Source organism: Tursiops truncatus, chromosome 3, assembly GCF_011762595.2.
Source record: "Tursiops truncatus isolate mTurTru1 chromosome 3, mTurTru1.mat.Y, whole genome shotgun sequence".
Taxonomy (NCBI): Eukaryota; Metazoa; Chordata; class Mammalia; order Artiodactyla; family Delphinidae; genus Tursiops; species Tursiops truncatus.
In genome coordinates, this window is record NC_047036.1 from 55,295,144 (window position 1) to 55,322,870 (window position 27,727).

General features: G+C 44.0%; 1 protein-coding gene across 7 annotated transcripts; it reads left to right on the forward strand.

The window, feature by feature from the left end:
• The first annotated feature begins 49 nt into the window (after nucleotides 1–49).
• MARVELD2 (MARVEL domain containing 2) lies at nucleotides 50–27,727 on the forward strand. Of its 7 annotated transcripts, XM_073802181.1 has the most exons (8): nucleotides 142–264; nucleotides 3,647–3,821; nucleotides 4,229–5,392; nucleotides 7,181–7,216; nucleotides 16,372–16,520; nucleotides 21,168–21,339; nucleotides 24,450–24,500; nucleotides 25,683–27,727. In XM_073802181.1, exons 3-8 carry the CDS (start codon nucleotides 4,244–4,246, stop codon nucleotides 25,803–25,805), a joined length of 1,680 nt encoding a protein of 559 aa, XP_073658282.1. In that variant the 5' UTR covers nucleotides 142–264; nucleotides 3,647–3,821; nucleotides 4,229–4,243; the 3' UTR covers nucleotides 25,806–27,727. The 7 variants fall into 7 exon arrangements, with proteins under 7 accessions (XP_073658284.1, XP_019785472.1, XP_019785469.1 ...); XM_073802183.1 differs by lacking the exons at nucleotides 142–264; nucleotides 3,647–3,821 and adding an exon at nucleotides 50–87; XM_019929913.3 differs by lacking the exon at nucleotides 3,647–3,821 and having other exon boundaries at nucleotides 135–264; nucleotides 24,436–24,500.

Here is a 27,727-nt window from a genome sequence, read left to right on the forward strand (position 1 = left end):
TTCAGTTCGGCCCGGCCCCGCCCCCGGCGCCCAATCCCAGTTTCAGAGCCGCGGGCGGCGGGCGCGCACTTCCCGGCGGCTGCGCAGGTGAGCTGGGCGCCAGGGGTGGGGCCCACGTGACCGGGGCGTGGGCGGGGAGGGACCGGCGGACCCCGGGCACGCGCGCGGCGTCTGGGGTAGCCCTCGGCGTCCCTCGGCCCCTAGGAACGGCGCGCTCGCTGCGCTGCCGGCCACTACCTGCGCCCGAGGCCGGAGGCCGACGCGGTAAGGGGTGCGGGGCCCCGGGGAGAGCGGGGCGCCTGGGAGGCTGGAGGGCCCCTCGGCCGGCCAGGTTTCATTCGGCGGACACAGGTGCCGCGCGAGACGCGCCCACCCCCGGCCGCGAAGCCCCGGTCCTTCCGGGCGCGGGGTTATCCCGAGCTGGGCACGTCCGGCCCGATTTAGTTCCGGCCACTTTGGGGACAATTTCGGGAGACGAAGAGTGTATTTTCCCTCTGACGTGGAGACGCGCACCTGGGTGGGCAGAGCTGAGTACTGAGTGAAGTTGGTGGGTCGGGGACGTAGCGCCGAGCCGCGGCCTGGGGAGGGACCCCGGACGAGGATGCTCTATTCCCGGGCACTCGCTCGAGGGTTCAGTTCAGAGCGCAGGGGATTTCCCATCCCCCTGGAAACCCAGAAACGTCTGAAATCGTCCCCTTTCTCGGGGCCAGCAAAACTTTAAAGCCAGATTAGTGGTGATTCTGTTGGTGTAAAGGTGACCAACTGGATTCCTGTAACACTTCGCTGGGGAGAACCATTTCTCCTCCCACAGCTTTGACTTTCGGAGATTTGTGTGTCAACAGAATGGAGTCGGGCCCCGGGGGCTGGAACAAAACAAAGACCAGCTCTGCCTCAGCGTGCTGATTCTAAGTGGACTCTCAGTGACACCCTGAGAGATGCTAGGGGTATCCAGACATTGAACTGTGGTAAAATACAACTGACCATTATTCCCTTCCAAAATCACATAATTTGCTATTCCACAATTCTTCAAATTTGTAATTTTGGCTTTTTATATAAACACTGATAAGGTGATCTAATTCAAATAAGCCACATTTCACAGGTGAGCATGAATTAAATCCATTATAGTGAAGCATACTTTTGCCAGTGAGTTGAATTAAGCAACCGGTGTCCTTTAAATGCCTGTATAGCAAAGATATTGAAGGATATGTAAAACTTGCTAAAGTTATTTGTTGTGCTTTTGCCTCTACTATTTTTAGGAAAATATATTTCAAGAATTATAGTAGTACTATGCATTCCTAGAATTTAAATGTTTTTAGACAACAGATAAAGCGATGAAAGATGAAAAAGTAACTTTTAATTGCTATCATTATAGAAATTTTTTTCTGTACTAAATTTTTTTCTCCTGCTTTGCATTGGGCACCATGCTGAGACTCACAGTTAATTCTCTAAAATTGGAGTGGCCCATTAGAAGACCCTAGAATTTAGACCTCTTCTCCATCTCCACCCCCAGGTGATTGTATTTAGTCTGTGGTAGTATATACACTTCTGTGGGTAGACTGCCTACTTGATATCTTTACCTGGACTTCTAACAGGTATCTCAGACTCTCTTCAGGCTGCTTCTCCCAGGACTAAGCTGGAGGGTTGGAGAAATGTTGCAGATGAAATGATCTGGTGTCTGGGATTTGCTTTAAAGTAATCTATTGACAAAAGGAATACGGTAGAGGGTATAGACGAAACAAGATTGGTCATAAATTGATAATTGAAAGTGGTTGATGGGCACATAAGGGCCCATAATACTGTTCTTTCCACTTTTTACTGTGTTTGGAAATTTCTAAAATAAAAATGTTTAATTCCCTGAACATAGAGTGTAACCTCTTCTTGCTATCTTCGTTGCTACCACCATGGTCCATTGGATTACAGTTGGACAACACAGGTTTGAACTGCAGGGGTCCGCTTATATGCGTTTTGGGGTTTTTTTCCCAATAAATATGTACTGCGGTGCTGTGTGGTCTGCAATTGGTTGAATCCGTGGATTCGGGACCACAGCTACATATTACCAACTATAAAGTTACACTTGGGTTTTTGACTGCGAAGAGAGTTGGTGCCCCTAACCCCTGTGTTGGTCAAGCGTCAACTGAATTTCAGTGGCCTCCTAGCCAGTCTGCCTCTTTTCACCCTTTTCTCCTGGAAGGTACTCTTAACAGAGCACCCAGAGTGATCTGGTTAAAATACGTCATATCATGTCAGACCTTTATTGAAAATTTTCCAGTGGCTTCTCACTCCCAGTAGAAGGCTAAATCTTTCTAATGATTTTTATTTATTTTTAAAATTTATTTTATTTATTTGTTTATCTTTGGCTGCATTGGGTCTTCATTGCTGCATGCGGGCTTTCTCTAGGTGTGGCGAGCAGAAGCTACTCTTCATTGCAGTGCGCAGGCTTCTTATTGTGGTGTCTTCCCTTGTTGCGGACCACGGGCTCTAGGTGTGTGGGCTTCAGTAGTTGTGGCACGTAGGCTCAGGAGTTGTGGCTCAAGGGCTCTAGAGCACAGGCTCAGTAGTTGTGGCGCAGGGGCTTAGTTGCTCCGCGCATGTGGTATCTTCCCGGACCAGGGCTCAAACCCGTGTCCTCTGCATTGGCAGGTGGATTCTTAACCACTGCACCACCAGGTAAGTCCCTCTAATGATTTTTAAGCCCTAATGTTTCAGATGGCCTCAATTCTACTACTTAACCTCTCACTCACCCTGCTGCTGCCTCCATTCCTTAACAGTTCTCGAACATGCCAGGCACTCCCACTTTAAGGCTTTTACACAAGCTGTTCCATCTGTGTGGAACACTTACCCCTTATACCTGCCTGGCTTCCTCCCTCATTTCCTTCATTTCTATATTCAGATGTCATGTTCTCTCTGAAGACTTCCCTCGTCACTCTGTTTAAAATTATAACACCCTGTCCATACTGTACTTCTTATCCTCTTTCTTAACTTTGTTCCTTGGCATCTGATATATTTCACTTGCTTTATCTATCATTTGTCACCCCCACTCCCCCACTGGAATTTAAGCTCCATGAAGGCAAGGATTTCCATTGGCTTTGTTCACTGATACATCTTCAGCAAGCCTGGTGCATGGCAGGCACTCGGTAAATACTTGTTGAGTGATAGATCTCCATTTTACAAAGTAAAACAAAACAAAGCCTTAGGAATTTCTAAATTGTTCAACACCGTAAAGGTGGGATTACCAGCTTTAATTTTGAGACCTTTATAGTGCCAAGTACAATGCCATGTGTCCAGCGAGTCTTCAGTAAATACTCATGAGCAGTTTGAGGGAGAAAATCATTGTGCCTTAAACATAGTAGTTATATTAGCAAATAGTTTCCTTTTTACATACATGTCCAGGTTATTGATTTCATGAAAGAAATCAACAGGTTTGATAAAAAGTGCTTTTTCTATGCTTTATTTTTCAGGTGGATTGAATACCCTGTAAGATACTTTTTGAGTCTTTCCATGGCAACAGCAAGTCACCTTTAAATAATTGGTCTGGAAAGAGTGATGTCCATGGCCATTGCTGTGGCTCTGTGCTGTACTTTCAGGGAATCTTACTTAGCCTTTGGTGATTTTTTTTTTTCTGAGATTTCAATTTTTTTATATCTAGTATCAAGTGTTATACTATTAGAGTGGAAGAAGCAACTCCCGTAACGTGACTTCCCGAGTTAGAAAAGAAAGGGACTCTCCACTCCCTGTGTTTATCAGACTGCTTCTCCTGGGCCATTCCAAAGCAGACTTGAGTTAATGAAAGTGAAGAGTATTTGCTGACCCATCACATTTTGGTATGTCGACCCTTAAATATGTTGATTTAGATATTTGAGGACAGGACTCTTCCTTGGAGTGTGTTAGCGTCCTGTATTGTTAAAATTTAGTCTCATTTTTGGTTTTTTGCATTTTGTTGTTATAGGGCTCATAGGTAAATTCAACTTATGTTTTAATCAAGAGCGAAGGTTTAAAAGTTTGATTGCCCTTAAAATCTCATAGAATGATTAGTAGATCCCTGGCTAACATAATTGTTACCCATGTTTAAAGTGTACATAATTTATGTTGTCATTTTTATATATCATAATAATTAGATATGATCATGTTGGTTTCCTGAATGTGATCATTTGCTACTAAGTGAATAAAACCAGCATCATTGAAAGGATAAATAACTAAGCATAAGTGATAACTTTAATCTCGGCCCCAGGTGTGAACATCACAAATGTTGTCAAATGACGGAAGATCCAGGAATCGGGACAGGCACTACGATGAGGTCCCAAGGGACTCAGACTATCAAGATGGCACCGTAAGAACCTTCCAGACTCTTCACGACAGTGAGCTGGCTGTGAGCGCTGATCCGTTGCCACCACCCCCTCTCCCATTACAGCCACCATTCGGCCCAGAATTCTACTCAGGTGACACAGAGGAACCGGCCGTAGCACCAGATCTCAAGCCTGTAAGGCGCTTTGTCCCTGAGTCCTGGAAGAACTTCTTCAGAGGGAAGAAAAAGGACCCAGAGTGGGATAAGCGGGTGTCAGACATCAGATACATCTCCGATGGAGTGGAGTGTTCACCTCCAGCCTCTCCTGCAAGACCAAACCACTGTTCACCCCCCAACTCCTGCGAAGATCCTCAGGGCGGGTCAGAAGGCAGCTGTCGTTCCCGGAAAGAGGCCGAGGCAATGTTTCCCCACGATCCCTACGGATCCCTAGGCCGACGCACACACACAGCCCGAACCTACAGCGAGAAGGTGGAGGAGTATCACCTGAGGTATTCCTACATGAAGTCCTGGGCAGGCCTGCTGCGGATTCTGGGCGTGGTGGAGCTGCTTCTGGGGGCCGGCGTCTTCGCTTGTGTCACGGCGTACATTCACAAGGACAGCGAGTGGTATAACCTGTTCGGATATACACAGCCCTATGGCATGGGAGGCGTTGGTGGCCTGGGCAGCATGTATGGGGGCTATTACTATAGTGGCCCCAAAACCGCTTTTGTGCTTGTGGTTGCTGGATTGGCTTGGGTCACCACCATTATTATTCTGGTGCTTGGCATGTCCATGTATTATCGGACCATTCTTTTGGACTCAAATTGGTGGCCCCTAACTGAATTTGGAATTAACATCTCCTTGTTTATCTTGTACATGGCCGCAGCCATAGTCTATGTGAATGATACCAACCGAGGTGGACTCTGCTACTATCCATTATTTAACACGCCAGTGAATGCAGCGTTGTGCCGGGTGGAAGGAGGACAGATAGCAGCAATGATCTTCCTCTTTGTCACCATGATTGTTTATCTCATTGGAGCTTTGGTTTGCCTAAAGTTATGGAGGCACGAGGCGGCTCGAAGACGTAGGGAATTCATGGAGCAACAGGAGGTAAGGGATTTCGTGATCTTTGTTCTTTCTTTCTGTTTACTCCTTAAATATGTATAGTTCTCAAAACAAAGCTGTTGTTTTTAAGGGTCTGAAGTTCAAAAGGCCCCACTCAGCATCTGACATGTTCTGACCAGGATAACCCACTCTGGTGTGTCATTTGTAGAATGTTGCAGGTAGACCCCAGATGTGTAATACAATATATAGTTTGTCGGTTGCAGTATTGTCTGTCTGATACTTAAGGGGAAAACAACTACTGAATTTCTACAAAGAAGAAATGATGATAATACCTGCATAAGATTATGTAAAAGCCCTATTAAAAATATTTTTTTTGGAATGGTAGCAAAAATGTTAGAGTATGTTCTGCTAACATCATTATTCCCTGAAATAAGTTGATGTTTTGCTTTCTTCTAAGGAGGAGGAGTGTGTAGTAGAATTTCCTGTGCCTCTGAAAATGGCAGTATTACCTTAAATATTTTCTTAATTTTAAGTCAACTATACCGTGCATTTTTTTCCCCACTTTTCCAAAGACTTCCTAGGTACAATGGCGGATGGTGTATATTGGGCAAAACTATAGCTAAAAATAAAATCCTTCCTTATATACTCAATAACCTACGTATTTACTCACTGACCTATGTATTTTTTTAATCATATTCATAACAGCAAAAAACTTGACTAACTTTATAATAGGTACCTTATGTGTTCTGTACAGAACCCCATACTCTAGTGTCATAAAATATATTTATCTTACTAGAATTTGACATAGATTCAAGTTGTTTCTAAAAATTTATCTCAGCACTGTAAGCATTTTTTTAAAATTTATTTATTTAATTAATTTATTTTTGGCTGCATTGGGTCTTCATTGCTGCGTGCAGGCTTTCTCTAGTTGAGTTGAGCGGGGGCTACCCTTCGTTGCGGTACGTGCGTGGGCTTCTCATTGCGGTGGCTTCTCTTGTTGTGGCGTGTGGGCTCAGTAGTTGTGGCTCGTGGGCTCTAGAGCGCAGGCTCAGTAGTTGTGGTGCATGGGCTTAGTTGCTCCACGGCATGTGGGATCTTCCCGGACCAGGGCTCAAAGCTGTGTCCCCTGCATTGGCAGGCGGATTCTTAACCATTGCACCACCTATTTTTTTAATTTACATCTGTGTATACAAAGTAAGGAACTTTAAATTCTAATCAGTGTGAAATCCAGATAGTGAAGCACACACTTCCTTATAATTTTATGTAAGTTTAATAACAATGGAGTTCTTAATATCATTTCAAATTCTACATGAATATGACTGTTATAAACAGTACTTTTATTTCTTTTCCTTTTCTCAACAAAAATTTGTTTTTATAAGACTTCACATAATGGTTAATTAAACTTGAGTCACCTATGATTCCTGTTTGTGTGTTGCTGTAACTTCCTAAATGTTAAAATACACAATGGCATATAGCTTTTTTCTATTAATTTTATAATTTAACCATCCCAAACTCTTTAATTGTGCAAGGTAATAGGAACCAAGAATAAATAAAATCTAGGTGATTCAGAACAACTCACATAAGAGTCACCACTATCTCCATATTTCCAACTCTGCTTTCTGCTCCTGATTGACAGGGAATCACAGTTATCCCGCCTCCTCTGGTTCTCCACTGGCCCATGAAAACGTGGCCAAAAGAGTAGGAGGATCATGTGTACGGTAGAGAATCAACATCTGTAAAGTTGAGATTGGGCTATAGATGCAAATGGACAAAAATATTTGCAAAGTAGCTTCACACACCTCTGAAAAGTCATTTTAACTCTTTTTGTTCCAGATAAATGAGCAGTCATTGCCATCGAAAAGGAAAATGGTAAGAGTAAAGCTCACGTTATATTTTATCTCTAGATTTGTTAAATAATTTTCTCTCTTACCTGTTTATCTATAGAGTAGACCATCTGTCTGTAAAAGTGTATCTGTTGCATTAAGTTCATAATACGACTTTCAGCTTTCTTTTCTTTTTTTTTTTTATTCTTTTTAAAATTTTATTTATTTACATTTTGGCTGTGTTGGGTCTTCGTTGCTTGCGTGGGCTTTCTCTAGTTGCGGCGAGTGGGGGCTACTCTTCATGGCGGTATGCAGGCTTCTCATTGCGGTGGCTTCTCTTGTTGTGCAGCACGGGCTCTAGGCACGCTGGCTTCAATAGTTGTGGTGCGCGGGCTCAGTAGTTCTGGTTCGTGGGCTCTAGAGCGCAGGCTCAGTAGTTGTGGCGCACAGGCTTAGTTGCTCCGCAGCATGTGGGATCCTCCCAGCCCAGGGATCGAACCCATGTCCCCTGCATTGGTAGGTGGATTCTTAATCACTGCACCGCCAGGGAAGTTCCTCAGCTTTTTTCTAATACTAAGAGGACCAAATCAGACAAGGCTATTTGAAGCATCTTTTAATTGTGTTAAATGAAGCTTCTACAGTGAACCTAGTTGGTTCTCCTTACATATTTAAATTTAATTTTTAAAAAAATTTTATTATTTATTTATTTATTTTTGGCTGCGTTGGGTCTTCGTTGCTGCACACGGGCTTTCTCTAGTTGCGGCGAGCCAGGTCTACTCTTCATTGTGGTGCACGGGCTTCTCATTGCGGTGGCTTCTCTTGTTGCAAAGCACAGGCTCTAGGCACGCGGGCTTCAGTAGTTGTGGCACGTGGGTCTAGAGCACAGGCTCAGTAGTTGTGGTGCATGGGCTTAGTTGCTCCGCAGCATGTGGGATCTTCCCAGACCAGGGTTCAAACCCGTGTCCCCTGAATTGGCAGGCAGATTCTTAACCACTGCGCCACCAGGGAAGTCCCTAATTTATTTATTTATTTATTTTTTTAATTTTTTGCTGAGAAGTGAATTTCTGGATGAAAAGCGGTGTACATTTTTGTTTTGACTGCTAGATTGCCCAATAGAAATTCTACCAATTCCCACCCCCAACAGCACTACAGGCTTCCTCACACCCTGACCAACACAGTGTCAGGAAATTTGTTAGCATCTATCAACCTGATAGGTGAAAAACGGTACTAATGTAGTTATAATTTGCATGTCTCTTATCAGGAGTGAGGTTGAGCATTTTTCATATATATATGTTTGCATTTTCTTCCTATTAACTGTCTGTTCATATCCTGTCCAGGTTTTTTTATTGGGTTGCTGATTTGTATAAGTTCTTTTGGGTTAAGTGCATTCGTTTTGAAAATACGTTTGATGAGGTTCTTTTTAACTTTATTCTCTATGTTGTAACATACAAATATTACTTGAAAATGTTTTGTTCATGCTGAAATATGGAATTTATTAAGTGGATGAACGGCAGCCTATCCAAGCGATCATAATTAATACATTGCTGTCATCATTCATTCATTCATTGAACAAACATGTCACAGGCTGTGGGCCAGTGATATGGATACAACAATGGCATTATCTCCATTTTCCAGGGGCTTACAAATCTGGTGAAAAAGAAAAACACAGATGAAAGATTAGTAGAGTATGAGAGAGAGGAAGCCAGCAGGAAGTACAAAATTAAAGTAACTTGCTTAGAGATTTGTGTTTCTATGACATCTCAGGAGATCAATTTATGAATGATAATGTCTCAAATTCAGCATTATTAAATGCTGAATTTAACAGTGGTTTTTATTTTTTATTTTTTTATTTTGCGGTACACGGGCCTCTCACTGTTGTGGCCTCTCCCGTTGCGGAGCACAGGCTCTGGACGCGCAGGCTCAGCGGCCATGGCTCACGGGCCCAGCCGCTCCATGGCATGTGGGATCTTCCCGGACCGGGGCACGAACCCGTGTCGCCTGCACCGGCAGGCGGACTCCCAACCACTGCACCACCAGGGAAGCCCTTTTTTTTTTTCTTTTTTGGCTGTGTTGGGTCTTCATTGCTGTGCTTGGGCTTTCTCCACTTGCGGCGAGCAGGGGTTTAGCGGTGCACGGGCTTCTCATTGCAGTGGCTTCTCTTGTTGCGGAGCATGGGCTCTAGGCACACAGGCTTCAGTAGTTGTGGCACACAGGCTCAGTAATTGTGGCTCACTGGCTCTAGAGCGCAGACCCAGTAGTTGTGACACACAGGCTTAGTTGTTCCATGGCATGTGGGATTTTCCTGGACCAGGGCTCAAACCCGTGTCTCCTGCATTGGCAAGCAGATTCTTAACCACTGCGCCACCGGGGAAGTCCTTAAATGATTTCTGACACGTATGTAAAGTCATCTGAATTACAGTTCAGCTCTACTGTGGTTTTCTTGGATATCCATAAATCGTTAGAAATCAAGAGATATCTGACCAGTTCTGACTGACCAGGCGTGGGATGAGTGAGGCTGGGATTAGCTGGTCTACAGAATACTGAAGAGTTTCTCTCTCACAGTGCAGTGTGGACCTAATGTTACAAACCTCTACAATTTACACACTGTTCATAGCATTAGAGCAATGCTGCTTTGTGTGTGTGGGGGGGGCATTTTGTTTGTTTGTGGGGTTTTTTGGCTGCACCTTGTGTCATATGGAGCTTCCCTGACCAGGGGTCAAATCCGAGCCCCTGCAGTGGAACCACGGAGTCTTAACCACTGGACTGCCAAGGAAGCCCTTGTTTATTTTTTTATTGTACTTTGTTTTAACTTCCTGATTCCCTTGTGTTTAATTTGTTTTAAATGTTCATTTATTTATTCAACATTTTTTGCTTCAAGATACACATTTCAATTAGACTCAGTGACACTAACAATCAGTAAGCTAAATAGATCATCAGTTTTAAGCTGTCTGAAATATACATATCAGGGGACTTCCCTGGTGGCACAGTGGTTAAGAATCTGCCTGCCAATGCAGGGGACATGGGTTCGAGCCCTGGTCCGGGAAGATCCCACATGCTACAGAGCAACTAAGCCCGAGCACCACAACTACTGAGCCCGTGTTCCAGAGCCCACGTGCCACAACTACTGAAGCCCGCGCACCTAGAGCCCGTGCTCCGCAACAAGAGAAGCCAGCACAATGAGAAGCCTGCGCACCACAACGAAGAGTAGCCCCCACTCGCCGCAACTACAGAAAGCCTGTGTGTAGCAACGAAGACCCAAGGCAGCCATAAATAAGTAAATAAACAAACAAACAAATCAGATATACTTGAAACTGATAAATAGTAGTTGCCTTTAGGAGGGTAACTGGCTAACTGTGAGGGGACAGGTAAAGAGGGAGACTTACTTTCCATTATGTATCCTTTTGGACCTTTTGAATTATACGTTATGTCTATACATTACCTATTCAAATTTTTTTAAGTTTAAAAAAGTTAAGTTAGTAAATGCTCATTTCAAATATTGAGATAAGCAATATAAGGCTGATATTTAAATAACTAATAACACTGCCCTTTGTTTGAAATCTAAGTGCAAATTCCCTAACCTGTGGCTGACTTCCAGTGTTAGTACAGAGACGTAAGTGAGTTTGACCAAATGGAGAGGGCAGTCTTCTAAACTCGGAGTCATCGTTAAGAATGGCTTTGGCAGGGCTTCCCTGGTGGCGCAGTGGTTGGGAGTCCGCCTGCCGATGCAGGGGACACGGGTTCGTGCCCCGGTCCGGGAAGATCCCACATGCCGCGGAGCGGCTGGGCCTGTGAGCCATGGCCGCTGAGCCTGTGCGTCCGGAGCCTGTGCTCCACAACGGGAGAGGCCACAATAGTGAGAGGCCCGTGTAAAAAAAAAAAAAAAAAAAAAAAAGAATGGCTTTGGCAGATCATTGCCAATACTCTCATTCAAGATTGCCATGTTGCTATAACCCACTGGTAAATCCTACTCCCTCAGAGGGACTGACTAGGAAACTTACAAATTTTAGCCTGACCTGGAACGATAACCTTTGCTACATCACAGCCCAGTAAGAGTTCTAAAATAAAATTCACTGCAGGGAAAAGATCAAACTTAATCAGACTTTGGTTTAGAAAATGGATCTGGATTAGAAGTATTGCTCAGAATGGAAAAGAGGCCTAAAAACATATAAGAAAAAATATATAAGGAGACTCACTTTCTAAAAGTTGACACTCTTGTTAACAGATGATATCAAAATCTGAAGTCAGAATGTTCACATCAGGAAGTATGTTTCGGAACATCTCCAGGGGCACAAGAGAAGAATCTCTTTGCTTGGTGGGGGTTAAAGGTGGTATGCCTTTTGCGGATGTTGACTGCACAGCACCAGGCTGGGTGGGGCTGTCTCACTAAGCTGCAGCGTGGCAGTGACACAGCAGTGGTGGTCATTCTTGGTCAGGATGGATCTTATGGGCCTTCTGAGCAGTCCCTGAGGTGCTGGGACTTACCAAGGGGATTAAGTGCAGGGTAGAGTCAACCTGAGGGGCTTGGCTGAGCTGGAGGAAGTTGCCCCAAATGATGGGGTAGTCTGCTGCGGCTTCTGCAGGTGGTACGGGATTAGGAAGATCTGCTGGAGAGTTCTAGGTAGGTCTTTTCAGCTGCCCTGGAAGGCTGGTGCCTAGTATGTCCAGGGTGTGTTGCAGCATCTCAGATCCTGAGAGGTCCTGGAATAATCGGGAATAACCTTAGCGGAGTTAGAATCCCCATTCCTAAGACTCTTTGAGAATCGTATCAGTCCAGTTAACGTCTGCTCGTTCAAGATATGGGAGCAGAATGCAAAGAGCATCCTTTCAAAGGCCTCTTTTCCTGGGAGATGGGTCACTGTGGATCAACGTATTTAAATGTATTCAGAGACAGAGGCAATCTCATGACTTAATTGAGGAACCTCTGTTGGACTTACCAATGGGAACCTTATAGGAAAGGTTGAATCTCCAGCTTCTCATTGGGTATGATTTTCCCCTGCTTCCTTCCCAGTTCTTGGTAGGGAAGAATTTGCAGATGACCACAGGAGGGGCAGTGTAGTGTGGTGAAGAGAAGATAAACTTTGGAATCAGGCAAATTTGAATTTGAGTACTACTAACTCTGTGATTCAGGGGAAATTACTTACCCTCCCTGAACTTAGTTTCCTGTCCCTTGTCTGGAACTATCAGCTAGGCTGTCCCTTCTTGTTTTGTATTTTCACAAACACAATTTTTAAAAAGCAAATAAGGTCATTTAAAAAATAAATAATATATATAAAGTAAGATCAAACAGAGAAAGAAACAAATTCTAATAAGTCCCTACATGTTGAGTAGATTGCTTTTCTAAACTAGAAAAGTCAAAATCTAATCTGGGTATCAAAAGTAATAGTGTGGGTTTGGGATTGGGGTCTATGCATCATTACATCTATACGCTCAAAGGGAAGGAGAATCAGAAATTGGACAAAAGCACCCTGAAACACATGTCTGGCTCTCCCTGTTTCTAACTTGACAGCGTATTCATTCAGCCCATTTTGTAAAAATTAATTAATTTTATTTTTGGCTGCGTAGGGTCTTTGTTGCTGCGCATGGGCTTTCTCTAGTTGCAGCGAGGGGCTACTCTTCCTTGCAGTGCGTGGGCTTCTCATTGCAGTGGCTTCTCTTGTTGCAGAGCACGGGCTCTAGGTGCACGGGCTTCAGTAGTTGTAGCACATGAGCTCAATAGTTGTGGCACACAGGCTCTAGGGCGCAGGCTCAGTAGTTGTGGCGCACGGGCTTAGTTGCTGTGCGGCATGTGGGATCTTCCTGGACCAGAGCTTGAACCCGTGTGCCTTGCATTGACGGGGATTCTTAACCACTGCACCATCAGGGAAGTCCCATTCAGCCCATTTTTAATTTGAAAACTTAGTAATTATATCCATAGCAGTACTTACCCCATGGCTTAATTACTTTCTCTTGCTTCATAGTAAAGCTTTTCTTATATGTGCTGACAAGGCTGGTTTTTGCTAGGTGAAAGAAAGGTCATGAAATCTGGGGCCGTTTGTTTGTAATCAGGAGTACTGTTTGAAAGTGGTGTGTCCCAGGGCTGGAGCCCAACTACCTCCTTCCCATGAAGGACCGAAGAGATTTTAATTTTTTGAGTCATATCTAGTTCTGGATATTTTTTCCCCAGTAGGGTTTTCTGCACTGGTGGTCAGTGAGGTTCACCCAAAAAGAGTGAAAGAAAATTTTAAGAGCATAATAACAGAAAAAAAAAAAAAAGTAAAGCAGGTGAAATAGTCTGTGTGGAAATATTCTGACTTCTTAGAACTCTCCTTTTATATTAAAAGGTGAATCTTGGAATTAGAGATGGGCAAGTAAGGAAAATGAATAGTTTATGCTTCAAAAAACTTTACCTGAGGGGGGAGAAAACTCATATGGACTCTCCTCCACAACGTGACTACCTGGGTAGAATTCGTGATTTTGACCAGGAAAACCGAGCCTGACACCTGGGGCTGCTGACTAGGGAGTCAGTGTGCTCCCTGGCCACTCCTCAGGCAGCCGCGGGAGAAACGGATGGTTAAATACTTAGAAGCTAAAAAGGGATGCCATGAAATGGAAATCCACTTATTTAAGCCAAAAAAGTTTCCCCTAATTTTAATACCATGATGGATTTTCAAGATTAAACATAAAAGAATTCATTAGGATGAAGAAATGGCATCCCGACCAGCGAGGAACAAAGTGGGATAGATACTGACCTCAGAATATGTTTCCTAAAATACTCTTGTTTGATCTCCTTTCCTCTGGGTTTTCTGCTCCCCACTCATGTTCTTGCTGTTTGGGGCCGATGGCTGGGCGTCCTTTCTGGCCGAGGGGACCTGGTTCCCCTTTCACCCAGCGCCTCGGGTGCAACCTTCCCCTCTTGGTAGCCCTACCCCATGGCAGGTCAGCAGCCTCCACGTCTAATCCGACTAATCCACTGATCTGTGGGCTGCGCTATTTGGTGAGTTAACAGCTGGTAGTTTCTGGAATGAGCTAATGTTAAACCAGAACTCAAAGGCAGCCTCAGAGGTAGAGAAATCAGGAAACAAAGGATTTTAAAAGCTGCCTGACAAGGTAGAGAGCAAGGTTTTTTAAAATCTTGTTTTATATTTTGTTTTCAATGGAGTCAGGTCCCTCCCGAGCAGCTCAGTTATTAGCTCAGTGAGTTTAATTCAGCGAGCATGGACTGAAGCCCCAAGGGGTGAGTGGAGGGGGCTTTCTTCTGTGTCATGGGATCAACATGCTCTAGCAGGATGGCTTTGCCCGCCCCCTCCCCATCACAAACTCATTTCTAGCTTTAGGATTGAGCGGTATACATTTAAGTAAACTGTTTCCTCGTGTTGCTCATTTAAAGAATCAACGAGCCAAAAAAGTGCTGGCTTGTTTGGTTGATTGGTTGGGTTTTGGTTTTTAGGTGGTTTTTTTTGGCCGTGCCACGCAGCTTATAGGACCCAGGCCCTCGGCCGTAAGAGCGAGCAGCTGTAACTGCTGGACTGCCAGGGAATTCCTGGAAAAGTGCTGGGTTTTCATTGTGGCTTTTCCACTCAGAGCCTTGAGACCTTGGAGAATTTACTGAACCTCTCTGAACCTTGCTCCTTTATGTGTAACACGGAAACCCCTCTCCTGGCATCCACCAGCCTCACCAATTTGGTTGGTGTTCTGGGTGCTGCCTAGTGGGGCCCCCAAGCACTCTTTTCCCAACCCCAAAGCTGCACATCCACCTCGCCCTGCCCGTTCTGGAGTGGGCTCCCCTGGGTCTTACACTTCCGCGTCCCTCCTGTTGGCTATTTTAGCTCTTTTAAAAAAAAAAAAATTATTTATTTATTTATTTGGCTGCATTGGGTCTTCATTGCTGCGTGCCAGCTTTCTCTAGTTGCAGCGAGCGGGGGCTGTTCTTCTTTGTGGTGCGCAGTCTTCTCATTGCGGTGGCTTCTCTTGCTGCGGAGCACAGGCTCTAGACATGCGGGCTTCAGTAGTTGTGGCATGCGGGCTCAGTAGTTGTGGCACGTGGGCTCAGTAGTTGTGGCACGTGGGCTCTAGAGCGTGGGCTTCAGTAGTTGCAGCACGCAGGCTCAGTAGTTGTGGCTCGTGGGCTCTAGAGCGCAGGCTCAGTTGTTGTGGCACACAGGCCCAGTTGCTCCGCACATGTGGGGTCTTCCCGGACCAGGGCTCAAACCTGTGTCCCCTGCATTGACAGGTGGATGCTTATTAACCACTGCACCACCAGGGAAGCCCTATTTTAGCTCTTAAGGTCTGTCCCCATGCTTCCTCCTTGGGCATTTCTGTCTCATGTTCTTTCCCCCTCTTTGAATGGATCCTTTTCCTACAGAGACCTCTAGGAGCTCTCCAGTGTAGAAGCCAGGTGACTTAAACCACTGTCTCCAGCATTCCCGTAGACCTCTTCAAGGAACCGCAGGTTAAGAACACCTGGGAAAGTAAAGCCATCCACCGCCCTTCCCTTGGTTTTGCTTGCTGTCTTTTTCAGATGATGAAACAATGTGACTCGTCCCCCATTCTGACCTACTTAGTGGCTACTTGTAATTGATTCATCTCAAGTTGCTGGTGTCATTTTTTTCTCTTTCCATTTAAGTTGACTTGTTCCTTTTTTTTTTTTTTTTGCGGTATGCGGGCCTCTCACTGTTGTGGCCTCTCCCGCTGCGGAGCACAGGCTCCGGACGTGCAGGCTCAGCGGCCATGGCTCACAGGCCCAGCCGCATGTGGGATCTTCCCGGACCGGGGCATAAACCCGTGTCCCCTGCATCGGCAGGCAGACTCTCAACCACTGCGCCACCAGGGAAGCCCGACTTGTTCCATTTTTATCGCTGAATTTCTTATTTTGAACTACATTTTCTGTTCTTTTACAATTAGTTGGGGTATACATCTTAAATGTACTTAAGACACATTTACCATTTCATTATCCACCTTTGATGATCCCACAACTGGGATTAGAGTGTGTTTAATCTATTATATACTCTCGTAGCTCACTGTTTCCTTAACTGTTACAGAAGTGTTCTGAACAACTCTGTGACTATAAAACACGTAATTCTGAAGGGAAATTGTTGATTGCTGTCTCTACTCTTCTTCCTCCTGCTCCCACCCCCCAGGTTTCTTCTAAGAATAAAGTTGGGATTTTTGTTTGTTCTTCTGCCTTCATTTATAAATAAATCCTCTTTTTCTCTCTAACTGTAGTGTGACATGGCCACCGGTTGTGACAGACAGAGAGACCAAGAAGTTAATTTTAAAGAACTGAGAGCAACAAAAATGAAACCTGAGCTACTGAGTGGACATATCCCCGCTGGCCACATCCCGAAACCAATCGTGATGCCAGACTATGTGGCGTGAGTATCTACCTAAGTCCTTCTTCAAGGTAAAAATAGAGAGGTTCCATTTGGGTTTTCTCTTTTCTGTTTGTCTACAAGTTAATACTCTGCTTAAAGTCAATTATATTTGAACAGTTGTTTGTTTCCTGGGAGGTAGTATATCGAATTGAAGGTACAGTATGGTCGTTGAGGAATAAGCTAATAAGCTAATTTCCTATTCCTCTTGTTTTAGTGAAAAAGTTATCACTTCAGTTTATTTTTTTTCTTCCAGTTTTATTGAGATATAATTGACCTATAGCAGTGTATAAGTTTGAAATGTACAGCATAATGATTTGACTTACATGCATCCTGAAATGATTATCACAGTAGGTTTAGTGACCATCCATCATCTCATATAGATAAAAAATTAAAGAAATAGAAAAAAAATTTTTTCTTTGTGATGAGAACTCTTAGGATTTACTCTCTTAACTTTCATATGTAACATACAGCAGTGTTAATTATATTTATCATGTTGTACATTACATCGCTAATACTTATTTATCTTATAACTGGAAGTTTATAGGTTTTGACTACCTTCATCCAATTCCCTCTCTCCCTACTTCCTCCCCCCGCCTCTGGTAACCACACATCTGATCTCTTTTTCTATGAGTTTGTCTGTTTGTTTTTGAAGTATAATTGACCTACAGCACTGTTAGTTCCTGGTGCACAACATAGTGAAATGTATATTTCTATACATTTCAAAATCATCCCCAGGATAACTCTGGTTATTATCTGTCACTGTACAAAGATATTACATAGTTATTGACTGTATTCCCCATACTGTACATGTTGTACCTGTGACTCATTTATTTTGCATCTGAAAGTTTTTACCTCTTAATCTCTCTCACCTATTGCTTCACTTCCCCCACTCCCCACCCCTCTGGCAACCACCTGTTTGTTCTCTGTACCTATGAGTCTGTTTCTGTTTGGTTATGTTTGTTCAGTTATTTTGTTTTCTAGATTCCACATGTAAGTGAAATCATACAGTATTTGTCTTTCTCTGTTTGACTTATTTCAGCAAGCATGATACCCTCTAGGTCCATCCATGTTGTTGCAAATGGCAAGATTTCATTCCTTTTTTTTTTTTTTAACTTTTTATTTTGTGTTGGAGTATAGCCGATTAACAATGTTGCGATAGTTTCAGGTGCACAGCAAAGGGACTCAGCCATACATATGCATGTATCCATTCTCCCCCAAACTCCCCTCCCATCCAGCCTGCCACATAACATTCATTCTTTTTTATGGCTCAGTAATACTCCTTTCAAACATTCTGTGTCTTTTGATTGGAGCATTTAGTCCATTTACATTTAAAATAATTATTCATAGGTGTGTACATATTGCCATTTTGTTAATTGTTTGGGAGTTGTTTTTATGGTTCTTTTTTGTTCCTTTCTTCTTCTTTTGCTCTCTTCCCTTATGATTTGATGACTATCATTAGTGTTATGTTTGGATTTCTCGCTCTTTTTTGTGTGTGTATCTATTATAGATTTTTTTTAAAATATTTATTTATTTGGCCACACGGGGTCTTAGTTGCGGCATGTGGTATCTTCATTGTGGCATGCGGGATCTTTAGTTGCCACATGAACTCTTAGTTGCGGTATGCATGTGGGATCTAGTTCCATGACCAGAGATTGAACCTGGGCCTCCTGCATTGGGAGTGTGGAGTCTTAGCCACTGGACCACCAGGGAAGTCCCATCTATTACAGATTTTTGGTTTGGGTTACCATGAGGTTTATACATAGCAAACTGTATATATATATGTATCTATCTGTGATTATTTTAAGTTGCTGATCTCTTAAGTTTGAACACATTTTAACAACCCTATATTTTTGCTCTCCATCCCCAGCGTTTACTGTTTTTGACATCAAATTTTACATCTTTTTGTTTTGTGTCTCCCTTAACTACTTATTGGGGATATAGATGACTTTATGACTTGTGTCTTTTAACCTTCCTACTAGCTTTATAGCAGGGCTGATTTACTACCTTTACTGTATATTTGCCTTTGCCAATAAGATTTTTCCTTTTGTAATTTTCAGATTTCTAGCTGTGGCCTTTTCTTTTCTACTTAGAGAAGTTCCTTTAACATTTCTTGTAAAGCTGGTTTGGTGGTACTGACTCTTTTATCTTTTGCTTGTCTGTAAAACTTTTGATCTCTCCAACAAATCTGAACAAAAACCTTGTCAGGTAGAGCAGGGGTCCCCAACCCCAGGGCCGCGGACCGGTACCAGTCCCTGTTAGGAACCGGGCCGCACAGCAGTAGGTGAGGGGTAGGCAAGCGAGCGAAGCTTCATCTGCGGCTCCGCATCGCTCCCCATCACTCACAATCCACCTGACCCATCCCACACCCCCACCCCGTCCATGGAAAAACTGTCTTCCATGAAACTGGTCCCTAGAGCCAAAAAGGGTGGGGACCCCTGAGGTAGAGTATTCTTGGTTGTAGGTGTTTCCTTATCATCACTTTAAATATATTATGTCACTTCTTTCTGGCATGCAGAGTTTCTACTGAAAAGTCATGTGATAGCCTTATGCCAGTTCCCTTGTAGTAAATTGTTGCTTTTCCCTTGCTGCCCAGGTTAAGGAAGTTTTCAGCTATTATGTCTCCAAATATGTTCTCTGCCCCTTTCTCTCTCTATTCGCCTTCTGGGACCGCTATAATGTGAATGTTAGTATGCATGATGTTGTCCCAGAGTTCTCTTAAACTGTTCTCATTTTTTTTTTCTTTTCTTTTTTCTGTTCCGCTTGAGTCATTTCCACTGCTCTGTCTTCCAGTTAGCTGATCCACTGCTCTGTATCATCGAATCTACTGTTGATTCCTTTTAGTATATTTTTCATTTTAGTTACGGTATTCTTCAGCTCTGCTTAATATGTCTTTTTATTTTTTCACTCTTTGTTTAAAACTTTTAACTTCTCACTCTGTTCATCCATTCTTTCTCCCAAGTTCTTTGAACATCTTTACAAGTATTATTGGGTAGTTTGCCTATTTCCACTTTACTTGGTTTTTCTGGAGTTTTATCGTGTTGCTTCACTTGGAACATAATTGCCTGTAGCCTAATTTTGCCTAATTTGCTGTTTTATTTCTGTGTGTTTGGTAGGTTGGTTTTGTTTCTCGACCTTGGAGAAGTGGCCTTTTGTAGAAGACGTCCTGTGTGTCCCAGCAGCACACTCCCTTCTGGTCACCAGGGCTATATGCTCTAAGGGTGTCCCCTATGTGGGCTGCATGGGTCCTTCTGTTGTGGCAGGCTGACTACTGTGGGTGGTCTGATAGGCATGGCCAGCCCCCAGTCCTGTTGGTTGCCAGGCCCTGCCTTGTGTGGAGGCTACCAGCCACTGGTGGGTGGAGCTGGGTCGTAAGGTTGCTGTCTATGGAGTCCTGAGGGGTCCCAGGGCTAGTGCTGGTCCATGGATGGGCAGAGCTGGTTTCCAGGGTTGGTGGTTGCAGGCCTGGGGATCCCATATCTAGCGTCAGCCTGCTTGAGTGAGACCGGTTCCTGACATGGCTGGCTGTGTGGGGTCCAGGTGTCTCAAAGCTGGTGTCAGATCCCAGGGCAGCTGGCTTAGGGGCCCAGAGTGTCTCAGTGCTGACGTTGGCCTTCTGGTGGGTGTGCTGGCGTCTGGGGGGTCCCATGACTTCAGCCTGCTGGTAGACAGGGCTGGGACCCAGGGGATCCTGGGGCTAGTACCAGCCCGCTGGTTGATGGGGCCAGGTCCTGGGGTCCTGGAGCTAGTGCTGGCCCACTGGTGGGCAGAGCTGGGTCCTGGGGTCTCTGGCTGCAGGGCCCAGGCGTCCCAGAGCTGGTGTTGGTCCTTTGGTGGATGGGATCCTGGCCCCATCCACCAGGGGGTTCAGGGGATCTTAAGACAGCTGGCCTCTTGGTGGGTGGCACTGTGTCCCCACCTGGCAAGCTGCTTGGCCTGAGGCATCCCAGTACTGGTGCTGACAGGCTGGTGGGCAGGGCCCAGTCCCTTTGCCAGCAAGCTAGAGGGAGGATTACCAAATGGCGCCTGCCAGCACCAGTGTCCTCGTGGTAGAATGAGCTCCCCAACATAGCTACTGTCAGTGTCTGTGTCCCCAGGGTGAGCTCCAGTGGCCTCCTGCCTCTGCAGGAGGCTCTCCAGGATCAGCAGGTGGGTCTGACCCAGGCTCCTTTCAGATCACTGCTTCTGCTTTGGGTCCTGGAGCATGTGAGATTTTGTGTGCGCCCTGTAAGGATGGAGTCTCTATTTCCCACAGCCCTCAGGGTCCCGAAAGTCAGCCCTGATGACCTTCAAAACCAAACATTCTCAGGGCTTGTCTTCCCAGTGCTAGGGAGCCCAATGTGGGGCTTAGACACCTCACTCATTGGGGAGACCCTCTGCACTTGCAATTATCCTCCCATTTGTGGGTCACCCACCCAAGGGTATGGGTCTTGACTATACCATGTCTCTACCCTCCTATCCATCTGGTGGTGCCTACTTTGTATCTTTAATTGTAGAAGATATCTTCTGCTAGTCGTCCAGTCTTTCTCGTCAGTAGTTGCTCTGTAGATAGTTGTAACTTGGGCGTGCCCGTGGGAGGAGGTGGGCTCAGGGTCTTCCTCCTCTGCCATCTTGGCCACACCTCAACTTTGGTTTATTTTTTTTCCTCAGGAAATACCCTATGATTCAGACGGATGATGAACGAGAACGCTATAAAGCTGTGTTCCAGGACCAGTTTTCAGAGTACAAAGAGCTCTCTGCAGAAGTTCAAGCCGTCTTGAAGAAGTTTGATGAGCTGGATGCAGTGATGAGCAGATTGCCGCATCGTTCAGAAAACCAGCAGGTGAGTGCCTGCAGCTGCCGGGGAGGAGTTCTGATGGCGGAAGGATGAACTCTGACTTCGTCTGAAGTGGAGAGAAGGCATAACCATCTGCATCTGCTGTCTAGGAAGCTCACTGGCAGGGTGACAGTTCAAAATATATAATTTAATGCCTTTTGCCTTCAATTATTAAACAGTATTTTATTTTCTTACTTAAGTAAAGTGTAAATTTGCCTAACATACATACCGGGTCAATCAGGCTCCCAAAGGAGACAGATAGCACACTCTAAGGTAATTTGAGGTAATTTGAGGAAGGTTTATTCACAAATGGTGGACGGGGGTGTAGAGGAGCTGCTAGTGGCCATGCATTCTCCAGGGTAAGTCACAGCCAAGCAGTTAGCACCCCAAGCCCAGAGAGCACAGTGGGTAGGGACGGAGAGTGGATCTGAGGCTGCATACATGAGCTACAGGGCTCATGCTTCAGACCAATAACCGTGATTATGGCAGAGAGGAAAACGAGGGTGGAGATGGCAGTCATAGGGGACTGAAGTGTTTTCTCTAATGTTCTGTCTTTTTTTTTCTTCACATTTTAATATCTGGGAAATCAGGATGCCCTCATAATCAATGGCATTTTTTACCTGACATATATTTTTTCATTGAGAAATGATTCGCATACCATAAAATTCACTGCTTTTAAGTGTACAATTCAGTGGGTTTTAGTATTTTCACAAAGGGGTATAACCGTTACCACTGTAATTCCAGAACATTTTCATCACCCCCCAAGAAATAACCCATACCCATTAGCACTTTTTCCCCATTTCCCCTCTCTCCAACCACTGACAACTACTAACGTACTTTCTCTCTGTATGGGTAAATGCAGTGATATAATATGTGGCCTCATGTCTGGCTTCTTTTGCTTAGCATCATGTTTTCAAGGTTCATCTATGTGTCAAGAATCAATATTTCATTATTTTTTGTGGTGAAATAATAATATTCCATTGTATGAATATACCACATTTTTTTATCCATTTATCAGATGATGGACAGTGGGTTGTTTCCACTTTTTTTTTTGTTTGTTTCCACTTTTTGGCTATTATAAATAATGCTGCTATGAACATTTGTGTGTAATATCCTATCCTTTTTAAAGAGAATGTATTCATCTAATCTATTTGTGTAATTGAAATTTTAAAAACATACAGCATTTTTTAGTAAATGTCAAATGTATGTATATATAATATATACACACGTTTTTTATATAGATAGATAGATTCTTCTCCTGAGGCCTGCATTAGTTGGGCATCTTTGTTTCGACCAGACCTTTAAGTGTACATTTAAATGAGTTGTAATTCCAAGTCCTCTAAGCCAAATGTCTAGAGTAGTGACATTTTCCCAGTCTTGGAGTGATGGAAGGGTGTTGGCTAAGACATGCCAGTACCAGGAAGCAGGAGAAATCCAGCACATACTGCAGGTTCAAGGTCAGTTAGTACCATTTGGAGAACAAGCAAGGTCCACAGGTCCAAGAAGGGTGACCAAGTTTAGATGCCCTCAAAGGAGTGCAGGAAAGAAGGAGCAGGCACCAAGCGTCGGGATCACCGCAGGTTGGGAAGAGCAAGCTGGTTAACAGACATAACGCTGAGAAACCTGAGCGTGACGTGTGGCCTTTGAGCCCAGACCCAGAGGCGTCGGGTGTGTAGGCTGTGTATGCGTGGGCAAGGGCTCAGGCTGTGGTGTGCGATTGGGGGTGGGAGGGTCCTGCTTACAGCAGGTGCTGAGAAATTGAGTCCTCCCACAGTCCTCCCACACAATCTCACAATAGTCATTTCCTTTGGTTTTCAGCATGGCTTGGCAAGTAAGTAGCCAAATGACAGCCAAATGTAGTGAGTCTCGGTGTCTCCTCCAGGCCTTATCTAAAGTGGAGATATCAAGTGTATTACAAAAATGAACTTCTTCACAGGCTGAGCTTTGCGGTGGGCAAGAGTCTGCCGGCAAGGCTCACTCGTCCCCTAACGCATCCCCAGGGAAGTGTCTCTGTGCCCAGCGGGCCTGCTGGGGGCATGGGTTCTCACACACACCTGCTCATGCACCCGTGAAAAATTAAACCATCACATGACTTTTCTAAGCCCATCCAATAGGAGTTTTGCTCAAAATAATCTCTCCGGTCCTCACCCTCCTAATTCAGTCTCTGACTGACTCTAGGATAGATTTTTACAGCTCTCATCTCTGCTTGCGTCTCCAGCACAGCACCCCTGCCCCCAGGCAGCTAGTTCAGTCCCAGGCCAGGACCTGTTAATGTAGATGACAGCTGAATAACCAGGTTCATCTCACTGATGGCAAGCAGTCAAAACACAAACAATACTCATGATCTTAGTATGTGAAAAACATTGAAGAGTTAAAATATATTGGGAAAAGGATGTGGATTTGTGATGGACAATGTTCTCAGGGGAAGCTTTTAGAACATAATTATTACATTTTATTTTGTATTTATTAGGTGTACAGTGCTTCGCAATCTCCAAAGCATAGGTTTACCTGGATAAATGAGGGCATTGCTCTAGTAACCTATTTCCTTTGGATAGACTATTCAACCCTTTAACAAATTTCATATTTATTATTAAACTTAGAATAAAGTTGGAAGGAGCCTCATATTAGCTATTTTCAAAAGTTGAATAGTGTCAACTTGCCAAAGGGGATGAAAATGCTACCTAATTATAGCTAATGTGGTTATTATGTGCCAAGCACTTTAGAAGGATCATTTCAAATAAATGAACCTTCTCACAACACTATGAGACAGTTATGGTTATTATTCCCATTTTACTGATAAGGAAACCAAGCCTTACGGTAAAGAGCTTGCCCAAGTCACACCGCCGGCAAGCAGTGGCACTGGAACTCGGTCCAGGTTTTACACGAGCAGGGGCCTCGCCCTACTGTTCATCCCTGGATCTCAGGGCCTGGCAAAGAGTAAGCCCTCAAATATTTATCCAGTGAGTTGAATTTGTTCGTGTATGAATATTTTCATTATAGTCTTAGGTAAAAATTGTTTTCTGTTCTTATGCCCACTGTACTCTTGAGACATTCTTGAGATATGATGTGAGTAACTGCAAGTATTTTCGTTCACATATACAGTATATTATTTTTAGGAACATGAGAGAATTTCAAGAGTCCATGAAGAGTTTAAGAAAAAAAGGAATGTGAGTAAAACCATTTTCTTCTTTAAAGTGTATTCTTATCCAGGTACAGTGGTGACTTTAGATTCTTGCAGCTAAAGTAGTTCTTTTTTTGTATTTCTTAAGATGCTACTTGTTAGGGACCATGGGTGGCTGCTGGGTGCCTTTTTTTTTTTTTTTTTTTGCGGTACGCGGGCCTCTCACTGTTGTGGCCTCTCCCGTTGCGGAGCACAGGCTCCGGACGCGCAGGCTCAGCGGCCATGGCTCACGGGCCCAGCCGCTCCGCGGCACGTGGGATCTTCCCGGACCGGGGCACGAGCCCGTGTCCCCTGCATCGGCAGGTGGACTCTCAACCACTGCGCCACCAGGGAAGCCCTGGGTGCCTTTTTTTTTTTTTAATTTACCTTTTGGCTGCGTTGGGTGTTCGTTGCTCTGCGCGCAGGCTTCCTCTAGTTGCAGCGAGTGGGGTCTACTCTTCGTTGCAGTGCACGGGCTTCTCATTGTGGTGGCTTTTCTTATTGCAGAGTGCAGGCTTCAGTAGTTGCAGCACACGGGCTCAGTAGTTATGACACGTGGGCCCTAGAGCACACAGGTTTCAGTAGTTACAGCGTGTGGGCTCAGTAGTTGTGGCGCACAGGCTTAGTTGCTCTGCGGCATGTGGGATCTTCCCGGACCAGGGCCGAACCCATGTCCTCTGCACTGACAGGCAGATTCTTAAACACTGAGCCACCAGGGAAGCCCCTGGGTGCCTTTTCTTCTCGTCTCTGTCCTGAATACATTCTGCTGTGTCCTGATTTAGGAACCCAGGGAAATGAGCACCCATATAGAGCTCTTCACCCACATTTCATTCACAAAGATTAAGTTCTTTTACAGGTTTCTAATTCCATCCTTAACTTAATTGCACAAATTAGTAGAGGATGGAGGGAGCTTTTATTAATCCATTAATTACTTTTTAATGTATTTTAATACTCAAGAGCGCCTCAGCTCTCTACTTCGACTCAATTTCGCGTGAACCAAAAGCTTCTAAAAAATAAAATCCACTGAAAAAAATGTAGAGAGCTTACCTGTTATTCTTGTTAGGCAGATTTTGAAATCTGCCGCAGGAAAATCTGCTATGAAAGGTCATTTTCTGGGTGATAATGTGTGTTTCTGTGTTTTTTGCTCAGGAAGCCAGAGGCTGAGATAATAGCTATGTTTCTTTTCTAGGATCCTACATTTCTGGAAAAAAAAGAACGCTGTGATTATCTGAAGAATAAACTTTCTCACATAAAGCAAAGGATTCAAGAATATGATAAAGTAATGAATTGGGATGTACAGGGTTATTCTTAAAACTTATTTGAAACCACTTTTTTATATCAAGCTTCATATTTATTTACTGTCTTTTTTTATGCTCGTCTCTGTGATAGAGAAGCAAATGCCTCCTGAATCAGCTTGTAGTTGGTTTAGCTGGTATGTCAAGTTAAAACAGTATGTGATTGCATTTCAGACATTTCAAAACAAATTCAAATTTACTAAGGGCCTTTACTAAGAGTGGAAGAAATTCTGGATTCATCTGTGTACAATTTATATTTATCTTGTTAAAATTGATTTAAGCATTGTGTCCTTGTGGTTGATGATCAAGTGGAGTGTCAATTCTGGTGCTGCTTTTTCCTTTCTTACTTAGGCCAGTTCCTGGGATTCTTTTAGGACAAATTTCTCTTCCTAGCCAAAGATGTCATTTCTGCCCTTGAAAGGGGTTTGAATTCACCATTTGAAGCCTTATGATCTTGGGCGAGTTGTTTAATCTGCCTGTGCCTATTTCCTCATCTGTAAAATGGGGCTCATCATAGGACCTACCTCCTAGGGTTGTTATGAGGATTAAATGAGTCAATATTCGTAAAGCACTTAGAGCCTGGCACATTTGTAAGCACTGCATTAGTGTTTGTGAACTATATAGACGTGTTTGTGGAATGAATAAACTACATAGAATAAGTCTCAAGGAAAGGACCTTAAAGAGCAAGTCCAGCCAGCTAACGCAAGGCCATGGCCTTATGACTTTCTTTTTTGTGTGCTGTAAATAAATCTTACACACGTCGCCTTAAGCAGATGCTTCCCTGTGGCCCTGTGCCTACTGGGGTCCAGTGCAGCCTTCTTATCTTTAATAGCATCACTGTGCACATCTCTCAACGTCCCCACAGCCCAGCCCTTCCTGTAAACCTCGAATACAAGGATTGTGTGAATATTGTTGCCATTTCTGTCCTGTTTAGATGTCCATCCTAAGGCCCCATGATGTTGCATCTGCTTAGAATCTCCCTTTGATTTATTGGAATGCTTCATTGTCCCAAGAATTATCTTGGCTTTGAGGCTTTATTCATGAGAAATGTTTTATTTTTATTAATGAGAACAAGAGACTGCTTTAAAAATGTTTAAAAAAATCATTGTTATTGGTTCCCTATTCAGCAGCATCTATCTTGTAGATAATTTCCCAGGTGTAGAAATACAATTTCTGCTTCATATAGTTGCCATTCAAACAATTAATACTGGAGGAATTTTCGAAGTGATGAAACCAAAGAAAAGAATGTGGAAAAGCAAAGGCGGACCAAGTATTGGATACTGAATAAACTTCCTACTTCTTCTTTGTCAATGATATCTTATTTAGTGTATATTGTTACTATTTTCAATCCATGGTTCTCAGACTATGCTTAGGGTGCTGAGAGTCTTAAGAGGTGATACTGTGGAAAGTGTGAGGCTAGGCTCCCTCTGGACCGCCCCCCAAACTAGAACAGCTGCACATTCTGTTTTACATATTGGGACCCCATGTTAACATTTTGCATAAGAAGAGCACCCATGCTTTAATAAAAAAAGAAAGATGAGGGGCTTCCCTGGTGGCGCAGTGGTTGAGAGTCCACCTGCCGATGCAGGGGACACGGGTTCGTGCCCCGGTCTGGGAAGATCCCACATGCCGCGGTGCGGCTGGGCCCGTGAGCCATGGCCGCTGAGCCTGTGCGTCCGGAGCCTGTGCTCCACAACAGGAGAGGCCCGCATACCGCAAAAAAAAAAAAAAAAGAAAGAAAGAAAGAAAGATGAAATAATACCAACTTGATGAACTGTAAAGAGATTAATATTGAAATGAAGTGTTAAGGAAATTTGACTTTGTGAAACTTTATTTTACTACAGTTATAAATGTTAATCTTTGAAGACCAATGTTGTAATGCTGATTTTTACAGTTTTTATGTGAATACCTAGGCATATTAAAATTTCAGTCACCTGTT

Coding starts and splice junctions, on each gene's coding strand:
- MARVELD2 (XM_073802183.1), top strand. CDS start 4,244: ATGTTGTCAAATGACGGAAGATCCAGGAATCGGGACAGGCACTACGAT. Junction 5,393..7,180: donor AATTCATGGAGCAACAGGAG/GTAAGGGATTTC, acceptor TTTTTGTTCCAG/ATAAATGAGCAGTCATTGCC. Junction 21,340..24,449: donor ATCGTTCAGAAAACCAGCAG/GTGAGTGCCTGC, acceptor TATTATTTTTAG/GAACATGAGAGAATTTCAAG.